General features: G+C 39.7%; 1 protein-coding gene across 3 annotated transcripts in view; it reads right to left on the bottom strand.

Annotated features, from left to right (window-relative positions):
- Cwh43 (cell wall biogenesis 43 C-terminal homolog) overlaps nucleotides 1-15242 on the bottom strand; it is a 59168-nt gene that overhangs the window by 7136 nt on the left and 36790 nt on the right. For all 3 annotated transcript variants that reach the window (XM_070012447.1, XM_070012446.1, XM_070012449.1), the window contains exons 7-13: nucleotides 14749-15006; nucleotides 12048-12173; nucleotides 11322-11401; nucleotides 8639-8744; nucleotides 4750-4885; nucleotides 3916-4065; nucleotides 1552-1696 (exon numbers count right to left, since the gene is read on the bottom strand). In XM_070012447.1, the coding sequence (XP_069868548.1) occupies nucleotides 1552-1696; nucleotides 3916-4065; nucleotides 4750-4885; nucleotides 8639-8744; nucleotides 11322-11401; nucleotides 12048-12173; nucleotides 14749-15006 (1001 nt within the window). The remainder of the gene's footprint in view (nucleotides 1-1551; nucleotides 1697-3915; nucleotides 4066-4749; nucleotides 4886-8638; nucleotides 8745-11321; nucleotides 11402-12047; nucleotides 12174-14748; nucleotides 15007-15242) is intronic.

Consider the following 15242-nt stretch of genomic DNA (forward strand, 5'->3'; position numbering starts at 1 on the left):
ATCTACACCTCAGGCTCAGCTCACAGTTGAGTTCATTGTCTGTGCAAAATTGTTCTTATGTATTCTCAATAATAATAAATGTCACTATCATAAACCCACTAACTGCAGCCAAAAATCAGAATCCATCAAGCCTCTACTTCTGCCTTCTCCATGAATTCAGAATCTAACTCATCTCCCCAATACTGGCTCTTCTTTCAAGGATCAGATTCGCTGGATCTATAAGCATCAGGTCCGAATACTGTACCTGCTGACTTTGTGAACAGTGAAACATGGCTAGGTGACAAAAATCCAGTCGTAAGCAAGTGAATTGGAGGTCAACTTTCTGAATTTTTCATTTCAAAATAATTTGCATATGCTTTTGCCATTTGGTTATCCTTTCCCTTGTCTTGCAAATTAGAACATCAATGTTGTTATTCTCTATGACTGGAACACTGGCAGTAGAGGCCATGAGAGTGGAGTCCTGGATGAATGAGGCTGTGGCTGAAAAGCACCAAATCCAGACAAACAATGCCTTTACACACACACACACACACACACACACACACACACACACACACACACACACTCTTACTCAAACCACCATCATTTACATTTTCTGCCACATGCAGAAAACCCTGTCTTTGTAATGTTACACTCTGAGAAGAGTTAAAATAGTAAAACCTAAGATAGATAAGCTTGTTTTTCTCCTCTGCAGCTATTATCTTGAGACATGAAGTTAAAAACAAGATGAAAAGAACCAGAAATTTGCATAGTAATATTACAATTATGTTTCTCAGTAGATTGTATTTGGTATGCTTGGTATATTTACCAGCCTTCTTGAGGATTTGATTTCTTAAAAAAGCAAAACAAAATTGTGTCAGTTTCTCCAAACAGTGCATAGATCTGGCTACACTGAAGAATTCCATTGTTTTAGATCCAAAAAGCCAAAGACTCATTCAGAGCAAGCCATTTTCCTTATGTAACATTTCATATCATATTTTACTCTCAGATCCTAAACTAACTTTTACAGTGTGGTAGGCTGTACTTCCTGAACATGACCACAACACGATCTCACTTTCCTTCTCATGCCCATATAGTTCATGAATCGATGAGACTCCACATAACAAGAGATGAGGTTTATGGGTGTTTTTTTTTCCAGTTGAATGTGATTATACTGGGTGACGGAAAGAGCAACAATACTAAATGATGTAGAGAGCTAGGTCAGACAGAACAATGCACGTTCTTCTTTATTTTCTGGAATGTTCACTCTTAGAACCCAGCCACCCTGAGGGAAGGATGCTCAAATACCCTGAGAAAGGAGCCATGGTCTCAAGCCTAAATCACCTGCCTACCGCCTGTGATCTGTGCACAATGGCAGTGTCAGGTGAACACCACACTGAGCCCTGTCCAAACTACAGATTGCTGATGTTTTAAATCAGCATATGTTTTGTGATGGTTTTCATGTAGCAGTCGATAATCAGATTATATGCTGTTAGGCTGTGGAGGGGTGGGGGTGTGTAAAAAAGTGGCAGTTTATTTAATCAACCAGAAATCCTATTAAGAGTATGTTACCTTCACATTGCCATGTTCTGTGAGCTGTATGTAATCTCTGGAACCAGGTGCTGAAGTGACATAGCCCAAAAATACCACTTGATGCGAACAATTTCTCAGTAGTTTTGAAACACTGATAGCCTGCAGTTTCCTGTCAAGGTCATCTCTAAAAAAAATGCAAAAATGTACTCTTTATTATAGTTGTAAAACCATTTTTACTAACTCTTAGGTAACTAAGTTTCCCAAAGAATATCTTCAGGGTACCAACCCAAAGCAATTCTTATCTGGCCAAATGTTTTACTATTATGCAACAAATAAAGCATAAAGTGCTTGAACTGAGAGTGACTACTGAGTAAGAACAGCATGGTCTTTCTCCACAAATAATTTGGATTCAAGTTAAATTAACTATTCTAAATAAAGTGCTTGTTCAACTGTTCATCAGAAGAAATTGAAGCAGTATTATAGTTAAGTAACTGTCAAACAGAAGAGGTCAGAATACTAGTAAGAAGGAAAATCCTAACAATTACAGAGCATACAAGACTTACGTAATCTACACAGCTCCTTCAGTTGAACTCTGTGTGTGTGTGTGTGTGCGCGCACGCGCACACGCACGCACGCGCTGGTCCTGGGGTTTGAACTCAGGGCCTGGGCTTGCCCTGAGCTTCTTTTGCTCAAGGCTACCGCTGAGCCACCGTGCCACTTCTTAGCTTTTTCTGAGTAGTTTGTTGAAAATAAGAGTCTCACAGACTTTCCAGCCTGGGCTGGCTTTGAAATCCCCAGATCTCAGCTTCCTAAGTAACTAAGACTACAGGTGTGAGCCACCAGCACCCAACTTGAACATTTTGTTTTTGAAAGCCTCCTTGGCTTCTATGTAAGCACTGTTTGGACATGTTGCTTTTATTACACTAATTACTATAGACATAAAAAGGATAATTAGTCAGATACTTCAAGCTTTTGGGAGACTTACAATCCATTTGGTAGAAAATAGGACATCATATTTGACATGATCCAGCCAAGAAAACTGAAATGCTCCAGATGTTTCCAAGTGAATTCAATATAGGGAATTAGTTACCTAGGTAATTGAAAGCTAAACAGGAATCAGAGAGGCAACCAGTGTCTAGCAACAGAAAAATATATACGGACCATCAATAGCACCTGTCTTCCAGCTCACTCTTTTTTTCTAAAGAGGTATGAGTCATAAACATTTTTTTTCAGATTTAGATGGGTTTTTGTATGGCTAATACTCTATCTTCTTTCGGAAAAATATTCAGTATGCTTTCACAGATCAATATTAGTGTGAGAAAAACAGAAGTAACCAAAACAATAAGGTAACAGACACAGGCCATTGTTGATTAGAAGACACAGGCCATTGTTGTCTTTCTAATATTCTGTTAGTCACTTTATAGTCCTGTGACCTCTTCTGTCACTAAGGTGGGCAGGAGCTTGGTGCTTATTTTGTAGCACATAGAACCTAACATCTGGTTTCATGTTGCAGAGTATAAATTGTATACTTTTAGTTTTGCTTTTACCATATCGTAGTGGCTTGGTTGCAATTAGTAAGGAACTGGTCAGTACTAAGTCAGTGCTTAACGATTGTTCTTGGAGATACAACTCTTTCTTCATTTCTCCATGTTCCCTGTAGAGGAATTGACTTAGAAAACCATCACGGGTCTCTCTTCCCATCTTTATTACTAGGGAGCACTTTCCTAATTGATTCAGTTGGGAAGCATTAGCTAGACATGGCTTCTCTCAAACCTTTCCCTCTCTCTTTTCCTTGGAATCTATCCATTTCCAAGCAAGAGTATTTTCTGTCCCATTCTTTCCACCCTCATGGAGGAGCTGGCAGGGCCGGCAGGTTTATATGTCCCGTGCGTTGCTTGGGAATGTGTTAGCATGTCCATAGGAGCAGTGACACCATATTGTCCAAATCATTTATGTATTAAAAGTGCTATTTTAATTTCCTGATTCCTCAGTAAATAGTGACTCAGATCATATCAAGTCACCTAACTGATCTCTACCACTTCTATTCCTCTGTAAAATGGGGCAATAATGGTACTTGCTCTTTACAGATTGAAGATTGCATGCAGAAATGAATTTGGTGTATCACCCACACAGAGACAGACTACACAAGCCAGTAATTGTGGGCTCCCTCAGCCCCTCACTGCACATCTCTGCCTGCATCTCAAAGACTCCTATGTCTGATGGTTACAATGTGGAAAACAATCATTTGAAGGTAAGAAAAGAAGTATCTAAGAAAAATTATCATTAAAAATGAAGTTATATGCTAATATTTCTTAGCATTTATATATTATTTTTTAATTTACATTACTATTATTACTATTATCTTTAAGTAGTTGTAATCTTAAGTAAACCAAAGACACCCACTCGTGATTCCCAAAATGTGTCACAACAAAGTCCACCAGTCTGTCTGAGATGTTAACAGTCAGGGTTATGGCTGGTGCAATCTCGCCCTCTGGTGACGGAAGAAGGTGATGCTCTGATTTCACAATTGGGTATCTTGACAGCACCATAATCCTGTAAGGGAATGAGAAGAAACTACGTGAGCCCCATCATGTCCTCCAGCCAGGACAAAGAAAACACATTAGAAATTGCCATGACACACTCAGCCTTTCCCTAAGTGCATCCAGAGCAGGAATGTGGCAGAAACACGGGGCTGTCCGCTCACTGCACGGCACAGTTAGCATGTGTTGCTGCATTGCTCAGCACACCATTAAGTCTGTTTTAGTAAGTGCTTGGGAGCATGAGAATGAAGCATTGGGAATGTACTGCCAACATCTGCATAACTGGTTCTACTATTAATGGAATAATCATTGTGTGGGAAATTCAACTTTTGCTTTGTGGAATTTGCCTGGCATTTTTTCTCAGATAGTTTCCATCTGAGGCCAGTTGAATCCAGAATAAATAATCTATGCATATGGAGGTCAAGTGAATTCCTGTTTTTTTACACTTGATCCTAAGCTCCCTGAGGACGGCAGTAGGTCAGATAGGCCTGCTTCTGTCACCTCAATTAGAAATAACCAGCAACAGGAAACCTGCTTTAAAAATTAAGGTATATGCATAGTCCCAGCACCTTCCCATTTCTCAAGACACATGCAGTGTACACCGTGACAGGATGAAGATGATCATCTCTGCTGTCTACTCCAATCCTGAGCCAACTCTTTCGTGACCGTGCTCAAGCCTGGTTCAAGGTATACTCACCCCCAAGTGTGATCCCTTGTGCTTGGACCAAAGTCTGTATAGAAACCCAGCTTCTCCCCTAGCCACATGGTCAAGTCATTGTTTCCCATGTAGGGCTTAGAAGCATCACTCTCCAAAATTGTTATAAAATCTGCACCTGATTTAAAAGGGGGAAAACATACAATTTTTAAAATGTAGAAATCAGAAATAAAGTTGGGCACCAGTGACTCACACCCGTAATCTTAGCTACTCGGGAGGCTGAGATCTGAGGATCATGATCCAAAGCCAGCTCTCGCAGGAGACTCTTATCTCCAATTAACTACCAGAAAACTGGAAGTGACACTGTGGCTCAAGTGGTAGAGCACTCATCTTGAGCTGAAGAGTTCAAGGACAGCGCCCAAGCCCAGAGTTCAAGCCCCATGACAGAAAGAAAGAAAGAAAGAAAGAAAGAAAGAAAGAAAGAAAGAAAGAAAGAAAGAAAGAAAGAAAGAAAGAAAGAAAGAAAGAAAGAAAGAAAGAGAGAGAGAGAGAAAGAAAGAGAAAGAGAGAGAGAAAGAAAGAAAGGAAGGAAGGAAGGAAAAGAAAAGAAAAGAAATCAGAGGGGATGTGGCCAGAAGGGAATCCTACTGCCTTGTTGGTGGGAATATAACTTGTTCAACCACTTTGGAAAGCAGTATGGAGGTTCCTCAAAAGACTCCACATAGAGCTCCCCTATGACCCAGCAATCCCACTTTTGGGCATTTACCTGAATGATCACAAACAAGACCATACTACAGCTACCAGCACAACTATGTTTATTGCAGCATTATTTACCATAACTAAGATATGGAACCAACCCCGATGTCCCTCAGTAGATGAATGGATCAAGAAAATGCGGTATATATATATATATATATATATATATATATATATATACACACACACACACACACACACACACACACACACACACACACACACATACACACAATGGAATTCTATGCCTCCATCAGAAAGAATGACATTGCCCCATTTGTTAGGAAATGGAAAGACTTGGGAAAAAAATATTAAGTGAAGTAAGCCAAGCCCAAAGAAACATAGGTCCCATGGTTTCCCTTATTTGCAATAACTAGTATATGTCTGAGATAAGCAGAAATGGTCAGATAAGTTGAGGTTAGGCGAAATGAACCCCAAGATAAAGACTCAACTGGTTTTTCTTTCTTGCTATTGTTTCTAACATATTTATAAGATGATTTTTCTTTTGCTTTGTATGTCCCTCCCCCATGGTATAACCCCTGTTTTCACTGTATTTGATGTTGGTATAATTTGTGGAGGGGAAGGGAAAAAACAAATTGTATAAATAGGGATACAGGTGGAGCCATTGCAACAATGAGAGGTACCAAGATGCTATGTTGAAACCCGAACTTTACAATTTGGGACTGGGAGGGCAGGGATGGTAAAGGAAAACAAAGGAGGAGGCAACAATGCTTGATAAGAAATGTACTCATTTCCTTGTTCATGTAATTGTAACCCCTCTTTACGGTATTTTCACACTAAAAAAAAACTTATTAATAAAAAAAAGAAATCAGAAATGAAAATAGCAGAAAATAACTTGTTGCTGGATGCTGTTGGCTCATGCTTGTAATCCTAGCTACTGAGGAGCCTGAGATCTGAGGATTGTGGTTCAAAGCCAGGAAAGTTTTGTGAGATTCTTATCTCCAATTAACGGCAGAAAAACAGAGAAGTGGAGCTGTGGCTCAAAGCGGTAGAGAACTAGCCTTGAATGAAAGAGCTGCTCAGGGACAGCATCCAGGCTCTGAGTCCAAGCCCACGACTGACAAAATAAAATAAATGTTGTTGTTGTTTTATTGAGATAGAACCTTACTTTGTAGCCCATACAGGCTTTAAACTCATTATCTCCTCATTTTCCCAAGTGTTAGGATTATAGGCGTGAATCATCACACCTGGCAAATATTTATTCTTATTTTTTTTAATATACTCATTTTTTTATTGAATGTGTTTTTGTGCTGCCAAACTATGCCTGACAGATCATAGAAAGAAAAGCTATAATAGACAACACATCAGTAATCTAGTATATTTAAATGACTCATGTGCATATTGATCATTCTTTAAAAGAAGTAGAACAAGAATTGGAATTTAACCCTGGTGTCACTCTTCAGATTTCCAGTATGGTATTAAATGAACTTTTTCATGTTTGTTTTAGTTCATTTCTCAATCATATAACCCCAAAGAGGTAATACTAACACCAGACCTTAATTAAACACACAGAATTGAGATGTGTAACTGGAAATTTTATTTTATTTCCCTTACCTTTTTTCTTTAGACAGTACTGGAGTTCCAACTTGGGGCCCTGTGCTTGGAAGGCAGGTGGTTAAGCCAAGCCCTTCCTTTATTCTCATCCTTAACCTTTTTCCCTTTACTCATAAACCTCAAACAAAGTAACTCCTTTATAAGTCACAACAGGGAAGTGGTTCAAATCTGAGCTCTAAAGGCAAGTTTCCTGTGTTTGGAATGCAATTAAAACATAGAACACCTTGAGCAAATATTGGGAAGAATGAAAGCATATTTGAGCATCTTCCTCACCCCCATTTTCAAGTAGTATCAATGTCTTTTACAAAGACCTAATTTATTCCAACATGTATTGTTTCTAACAATAAAAAGGCACAGAGTAGCGTTTTATTCCAAGGTGAACAGCTCTGTCCACTGGAAGTAAATTTATTGACTTCTTTAGACTTTGGCCTGATGCTTATAATCAAGAGGCTTACAATCAAGATATAAAAAGGACCAAGGGCCAGAGAAAATGTTTGTGGCATTAGTTCCTAAAGAAACTCAGGAATTTCTACAAGAGCAATGCCATCACCAGGAACGGTGTAGCCCTCAATTATCCTGCTGCAAACTCCATGCAGCAAGAAGCAAATTCTCTGATGTTTGAAAGGATGCTTTATACAAAGATGAGTATCTTAGGGTACAAAAACAAAGTTGGTCCTGGGACTCTTAAAACCAAGTTTCTTCACAAATCATCCTAACTTTTGACCTTTTTTTTGGTGGGGAAACATTCAAAATTTATTTTCCAGCAGCATCAGCAAGTACAAAACTGAGGTGTGCTCAGCGGTGCAGTGATGAGCGCCCTAGGGTGGTAGGTACCTAAAAGGATGCTCGCTTCACAAGGGAAACAGGTGAGCTCAATATTGGGAATGCTTACAATTCCAGAAGCAAAGGCATGACTTCACAAGAAACTATCTTTTTGGCCCCTAAAGTCAGGTGCAGTATGGAAGGGACAAAACTGGGTAGGATAGCTTCCATTTATCTACCTCAATTAAATGTCCTTTTTTTTTTTCTTTTTGTAGCCAGTCTCATTTTCCTCTTTGATGCTCCATGAAGTCTTCCCAGGCCTTACCTGAAAACCTTACAGCTGATGTATTGGTGGGAACAGTTAGATCTTTGTGACATGTTGATTGCTTCATTATTATCTTCTTTTATACATGGGACAATCTTGGGCAGATGGAAGGGAGGCTGGTCTAATGGTTTCATGAGGAAGAAGTACCCAGCCTCTGTGGATGGGGAGAGTTGCCCCCCTGATTGGAATGCGAACAAAGACTACAGCCCATGTTTTGTCTGTTCCATACTTTTGGCCATTTTAATCCAGAGATTGCCTGGTCCCAGCAGTGACCAGGTGACCAGATGCCAGCAGGAGCAGCTCCAACAAGGGCCTGACTCGTCTCCTGCAGATACCCAGCACTAAGTTTTCTTCAGAAGCAACTGGATTAATTGCTCTTAAAGACAGATGTGGGGGGGGGGGGGAGAGGGAAAAAAGACAGATGTGGTTCTACCCATCAAAGCCTCCAAAGTATATTATCTGGTAATCCCTTCTCCTATGATCTTGCTTAGAACAAATTCTAGAAAGACTTACCTGTCTCACTGAGCAGCTGAGCTGATCTTTCTAGACTACACCATCCTTCATTGTCATATCCAAATCTGAAAGGCCAGATAGCAGCAGAGAACTCTTTGGCTGGTGCCTGAGAAATCATTTTAATGGGAATTTAGGAGAATAGTGAACAATGAGCCTTCCAGAGAATTAGCTTTTCTACCTCTCTACCAAAATTCTTATTTCAGTGAAAGAATTTCTTCACATTTGTCTACATTTAACTCATTAAAATGATGAATTGCTATAAGGTCATAACACATTTTCTGTGAATTTTAGAGCTTAAAGGTACATGGGAATGAATATTTATAATAAGCCATGCTTACAATACCAAAAAAAAAGTTAGAAACAACCTGGATGTCCATCAAGAAAAAAAATCAACAAAGGATGGTACATACAATAGAACACTACACAGCCCTAATAAATGAGATTCATCCACATGGATGAATATCCCAGAGAGGATTATAGTTTGTTTTTTTTTTTAAAGCAAGTTGCAAAATACATGCTGGATATCATTTAGAGAAAGTTAAAAATATGGAAACAGGGAAATAGGAAATCTATCTCAGGTAATAATAATGTACAGAAAAGCATGAAAATGATCATTGTTAAACTATGCTATCTTAAGAATGGTTACCTTGCAGGGTATATGTCAGTTGTAGAAGGATATAGAGAGGCCTTTGCCATATTTATAAAGTGATCTATTCCAGAGTGGCACTGCTTACCATACTGGCAAGCCCAAGGTCCACAAGCACAACCCCCTTTTACAGCTCCTCACAGCCCATGAGTTAGTCAGAGACTGCACTGCCCAACCCTAAACATCCTCTCAAAATGAACCTCTAGGCCTGGGAAGGTGGCTCAGTGGAAGAGTGCTTGCCTTGCATGCAAGAGGCCCTGGGCTCGATTCCTCAGCACCAGATAACAAAAAAGAGCTGGAAATGGCACTGTGGTTCAAGTGGTAGAGTGGTAGTCTTGAGCTGAAGAACTACGGGACAGAGCCCAGGCCCAGAGTTCAGGCTCCATGGCCAAAAAAAAAAAATCAAAATGAATCTCCACTAACTACTACTCAAAAAAACCAACTCAAACTGGACTGTACAGTTTCAGGCATGGAAAAGGAAATGGTAACATCTTTGCATTTAAAAAATTCTACCAGTGTTTCATCATTATACAAGAAGGATTATGGACTTCAGTCAATGTCATGAACAGAGAATGGAACTATCAGAGACCTGAATATAAACATCAAGCTATCCTTTCTCATAAGCTATCACCTTAGAAAGTGACATCTTCTCCCTTGCAGGAGTTCAAGCCAAAAGCATAGGTTTCATCTCTTTCCTGATTCAGCAACATCCAACTCACTCATTAGTCATATCAGCTCTACTTTCAAAATAGAGTCTGGCCAGGCGCTGGTGGCTCACGCCTATAATCCTAGCTACTCAGGAGGCTGAGATCTGAGGATCGCGGTTCAAAGCCAGCCCGGGCAGGAGAGACTGTGAGACTCCTATCTCCAATAAACCACCAGAAAACCGGAAGTGGCACTGTAGCTCAAGTGGTAGAGTACTCGCCTTGAGCTGAAGAGCTGAGGGACAGCGCCCAGGCCCAGAGTTCAAGCCCCACGACCAACAAAAAAAAAAACAAAAAAACAAAATAGAATCTGAACCCTTCACTTTCTCTCCAACTCCACTGGCCCCCCACCAATCAAAGTCACCATTCTCTTTTCCCTTGAACCACTAAAAAAAGACACAGAACTCCCTTCCACCACTCTATTCTCCTTCAATGTCCCCCTACAAACCAGTCTTCCTTCAGCAGCCAAATAGATCATCATTTTTGCTACTTTTATTTCAGACATTTCCCTCTGGCTTCACCAATAAGTATACATGAAATAAGAGTACTTCACTGTGGTCTGTGAGGCCCTGTATGATGTTGCCTTCTATAGCCTTTCCAACTTCATCTTCTACCACTCCACCAAACTCCAGCCACGCCAGTCACTCTGATACACCTCAGACATCAAATAGTTATCCCTCCATTCTTCGTTCACACTTCCTCTGGATCCCAGCTGTCTGAACAACGAGCCTGTTCTCTCTTTGAAATATCACCTCCTCAGTGGCCTCCACTAACTACCACATCACTTTCCACCTCGTAATCCTATTTCCTACACAGCCATTGGACTTAAAGTTATAGTCTTTATTTGTGCCTCCAAACACTGTCTAGCACTACTAGAACACAAATTCCTGGGCAGCAGGGATCTTGTATCAAGAGACATCCAATCAACATTTGTCACATGAATGAATCAATGAATGAATGAACCAGTGTCACATTCACTTCAAATGACTCCTTCCTAAAACAGTTCCTGACTGATATGACATCAGTTATTCTTTGCTAATAGACATAATGAAGAAATAGCTATATACTTACTGAGTCCTGAGGATATGCCATGCCCTCAGTTACTACAGAGATGAACAAGAGAAGCCATTTAACTTTTTTCTTCTTTTTATTAATAGTGATAAAGAGATCATGATCTCTTTCTTGGGCTCTTTAACAGTTATTACAATATCAGATGGGATCCTAGATAGTCATTCTCTCTAGGCCTAGCATTCAATCAGAAGAGTGATGTGTAAAAATACATATATGTTTATGTGTATTATAAAATTCCATTTCCAACAATTCAATTACTTACCCTCTTGCCTAATTTCTTCTCATAGGCTTCATGCCGAAGTCCTAATCCCAATAATCCCACACCGACAAGCAGCCACAAAACTAAATAGAAAGAAAAAAATATACAAAAGAAAGTTTGTTTGCCAGAATTACTGAATCTAATTAGCTTGTCTATGAATGTCTAATTTGCAAGTTAATTATCATGGATCACCTGTATACATACCTCATACTCTAAACTCAGATGTCAAAAAAACATGCCTGAACATTTTCTGAGAGCCTTGCACTTAAAAATAACTTCTAAAACATGAAACAAACCTCCATGATCAGGAAAAAATAACATGTGAATAAAGTTCATTATCTTTAGATCTTGGAACTTTAAGAGTCAGAATATAAGGTATGGAACTGCATGACTGTAATCCTAACCACTCAAGAGGTCAAAGCCACAAGTTCAAAGGCAGCATTGGCCAAATAGTGAGACCCTTTCTACATGCAAATAAATAAATAAATAAATAAATTTGGGGTCAGTACTCGGGTTTGGATTCAGGGTCTCATGCTTGCTAGACAGGCCCCCTTCCCACTGAACCACACATCTATCCTTTTTTCCATTGGCAATTTTTCAGATAAGGCCTTACTTTCTTCCTGGATATGTGCCTCGGCCATAATCCACCAATTTTAGGCTTCCTGTAATAGCTGAAATAATAAGGTGCATGCCACGCCTAGCTCTTAGTTGAGAAAAGGTTATACTTACAAAGTTTCATGTATTTGTCACTCTTCCTGAAAAGCACTTTAGAACTGTTTTTTGTTTGAAGAAGTAAGTCAAGGTTTTTCTTAGGACCAAATAGCATACTCAACCCAATAATTAGCATCACAGTCCCTGTTAAGAGAGAAAGTGAGAATGTAGTCTAAGTTTAATCCAAAAATTCCTCCAGTGGTAAATTCAAGAGTCAGGATTTCTTTTCAATTGAACACACCTAGGCGATTCAATTATTGAATTACTCAGCCCCTAAGCAATTACTGTAGTAGACTTTGGCTAACAGGGACATGCATAAGAAATGAGGGAAGGGTCTAGGAGGAACCACTTTAGAAATTCTAGCTAGCCTTTTCCTGGCAACCAATGGCCTCAAATTTCCTGTTTCCTGGTTGTTGGGATGCTGATGGCATTTGAGAGAAAGGCACAACAGAGCACAAAAGAAAAGAACCTTCTGAACTGCCACAGAGACTCAACCTTTGCTACTAAAGAGCCCACAAATGCACCAAGTTGAGGACTGCAATAGTACACAAGTTGTGTAACTATGGCAACAAATGTGCCTTAGGACATAGTTCTCTGGGTACATGGTACTGGCAAACGATTCAGGCCAGAAATTCCAGAATGCCCACAGGCCAGCCAAGAAAGTTGAGTTAACTTTGGAAGCACTAGAAAGTAGCATATCTATAGCTTGCATATTTTTTAATCATGCATAAAAATGTAAGTAGAAATATGGCACAATATGTACATCAAATCATAATGTAATCAAATTGAAATGTAAGCCCAAATTTATAGATATAGATATCCAGTGGTGATGACTCACACCTGTCATTCCAGCTACTCAGGATGCTGAGAGCTGAAGATCTTGGATTGAAGCCAGACTCTATCTTGAATTAACCAGCAAAATGCCAACAGGGGCATGGCTCAAGTGGTAGAGCACCAGCTGTGAGTGAAAAAGTTGAGCAAAAGTGCAAGACCCTGAGTTCAAGCCCCAGTATCAGCACTGGCAAAAAAAAAAAAAAAAAAAAAGTTACATTCAATTTTTCAGAAAATAGCAAGCAAAACTTAGAAAATAAATTTGTCCTTATCTCTGATTAGTACTGATTTTCAATTCAATTGAATTAACAGCTGCTCTGAACGTTACAACCTTCGTAGGTCTTTGGGCATCATCAACAGAACACCACTCTGACTATTTCTGTGAAACAGTAACACTGCATGCTTCCTACAGTTCTGCACGCGGCCAGGGAGGAACTCAACAGCTCCTTAGTCATGGCATTCTAAAGACACAAATTTACACACAGAACAGCTCTTACTTTCATTCATTTTCTTCACCTGGCAGACCCCTAAGCAAGCTGGAATAAAGCAGGGCATGAGACAGGAAAGTAGCGCAGAGCAGAGTACAGCCACCTGAAAGAAAGCAGAAGAAAAGCCAACATTTGCAAAGCAAGCTACTACTGCGGAAAGGCAGCTATGTGTACATCTCACACTAACAGGAGCTTGGGCACTGCCCAGAAATCTCAAATCCAGTGAAGTTGTTTCTAAAATATCACATGTGATTAAAGACACATCTTCCAAAGCAGCCTGTCTATCATTCCATGGGCCAGGAATGAGAGAGGATGCATGACCTTTTTTTCTTTTTCGTCTATTTTTTTTTTAACAAATAAGCAAGCAACTGGGCTACTGAATGCATAGGTAAGGACTGAATGTTCTTTTAGTGTTATCATCTCCTCATTTTCTAGGATGCTACTGAAGAAGTATATGATGATAGTACTTAAACTTCAAAAGTTACTGACAGTACTTAATTCATATATACCTGACATATGTTCATAATTTCATTATGGCCGAAGGATTATTATTTTTTAAATATTAAACTGAGGAAAGTTGATGGCATCTTAATAATGATGACTGTATAACCAAGGAAGTGAAAAATGTGTTTAATTCCTTGATTTGGAAATTTATTGTTCATGCTAAGATCATCTAATATACTTTATTAGTAAAACTATGCTAAATAAAAGTCACTGATAAAACTAACACCCCTCTGTGTATTTATTTACTTTTGTGTGTGCTAGTCCTGGGCTTGATTTTAGCACATGGACGCTGTCTTGTCCCTAAGCTTTTCTGCTTAAGGCTAGGGGTCTCACACTTGAGCCACAGTGCCTCTTCCAGCCTTTTGGTGGTTCATTGGAGATAGTCTCACAGACTTTCCTGCCTAGGCTGGCTTTAAACCATAATCCTCAGATATCAGTCTCCTGAGTAGCTAGGATTACAGGCATGAACCACTAGTACCCAGCTTTTTTCTAAGTAGTTGTACAAAAGAGTTTCAATACAAGTCAGATTAAAAGTACAATGCATCTTGATCAATGTCCCCCCTTCCAATATTGTCCCCATCACTATGTGTATTTATGACAGACATCAAAATCATGCCGTTTCCTAACATTATGTGTTACCCAGTTTATGCTTTAGTCCTTATTAATGATTAAACATCTTTCATAACTAATTCATTTAAAGGCCTTTAGAGTGGCAAACATTATTGTAATGCACTAATGAATTAAGAAATTTGTTTTGAATCATCATTCAAACATCCTTCCAGGTTTTATTTCTTCACCAGGATCACCCTGTTGATTCTGTTAGTGCTCAACACTGGCCATTTCTCAGGAATATTTTTGATCAGTTTCTTTAACCCAGACCTTTGAAATGTACTCACCTAGAAGCACGTCAGATCTTTCTCTAGCGTAGACACCTCCCGGGACAAACTTAAAGGCTGTGCACCAGGCACAGAAAACGATTTCTAGAACATACACTAACATGGCACTAGTCATGGTTTCCCCAGGGCTTGTCCCTGAGCTAATCAGGTGCCCCAGTACTTGAGGCCACATGGACCCAGTGAAGATGGCCAACACACAGCCGGACACCGCCGCTGCCCATGTGCGCAGGTAAAGGAGACCCGCAGCTGAAGCCGCTCCTGTTTATGAGGCAAAAAGAAGAATGAATGAGAGAGACAAGAGAACAGTAGTTCATAGGATGACCAATGTGTAGAAGGGACCTTAGCAGTATCTGTTTCAATCTGCAGACCCCTGAGAAAACCAAAGTCTACCTTGGTTAATGTGATTTGCCCAGCATCAGCAGACCAGTCACAGGCCCAGCTGGAAAGTAGAATGCAGTAAAACTCAGGCCAATGCTAATTCTCTGGGAAGGAAA

This window comes from Dipodomys merriami, unplaced genomic scaffold, assembly GCF_024711535.1.
Source record: "Dipodomys merriami isolate MVZ:Mamm:240054 unplaced genomic scaffold, mDipMer1.0.p SCAF_9, whole genome shotgun sequence".
In the NCBI taxonomy this organism is placed as follows: Eukaryota; Metazoa; Chordata; class Mammalia; order Rodentia; family Heteromyidae; genus Dipodomys; species Dipodomys merriami.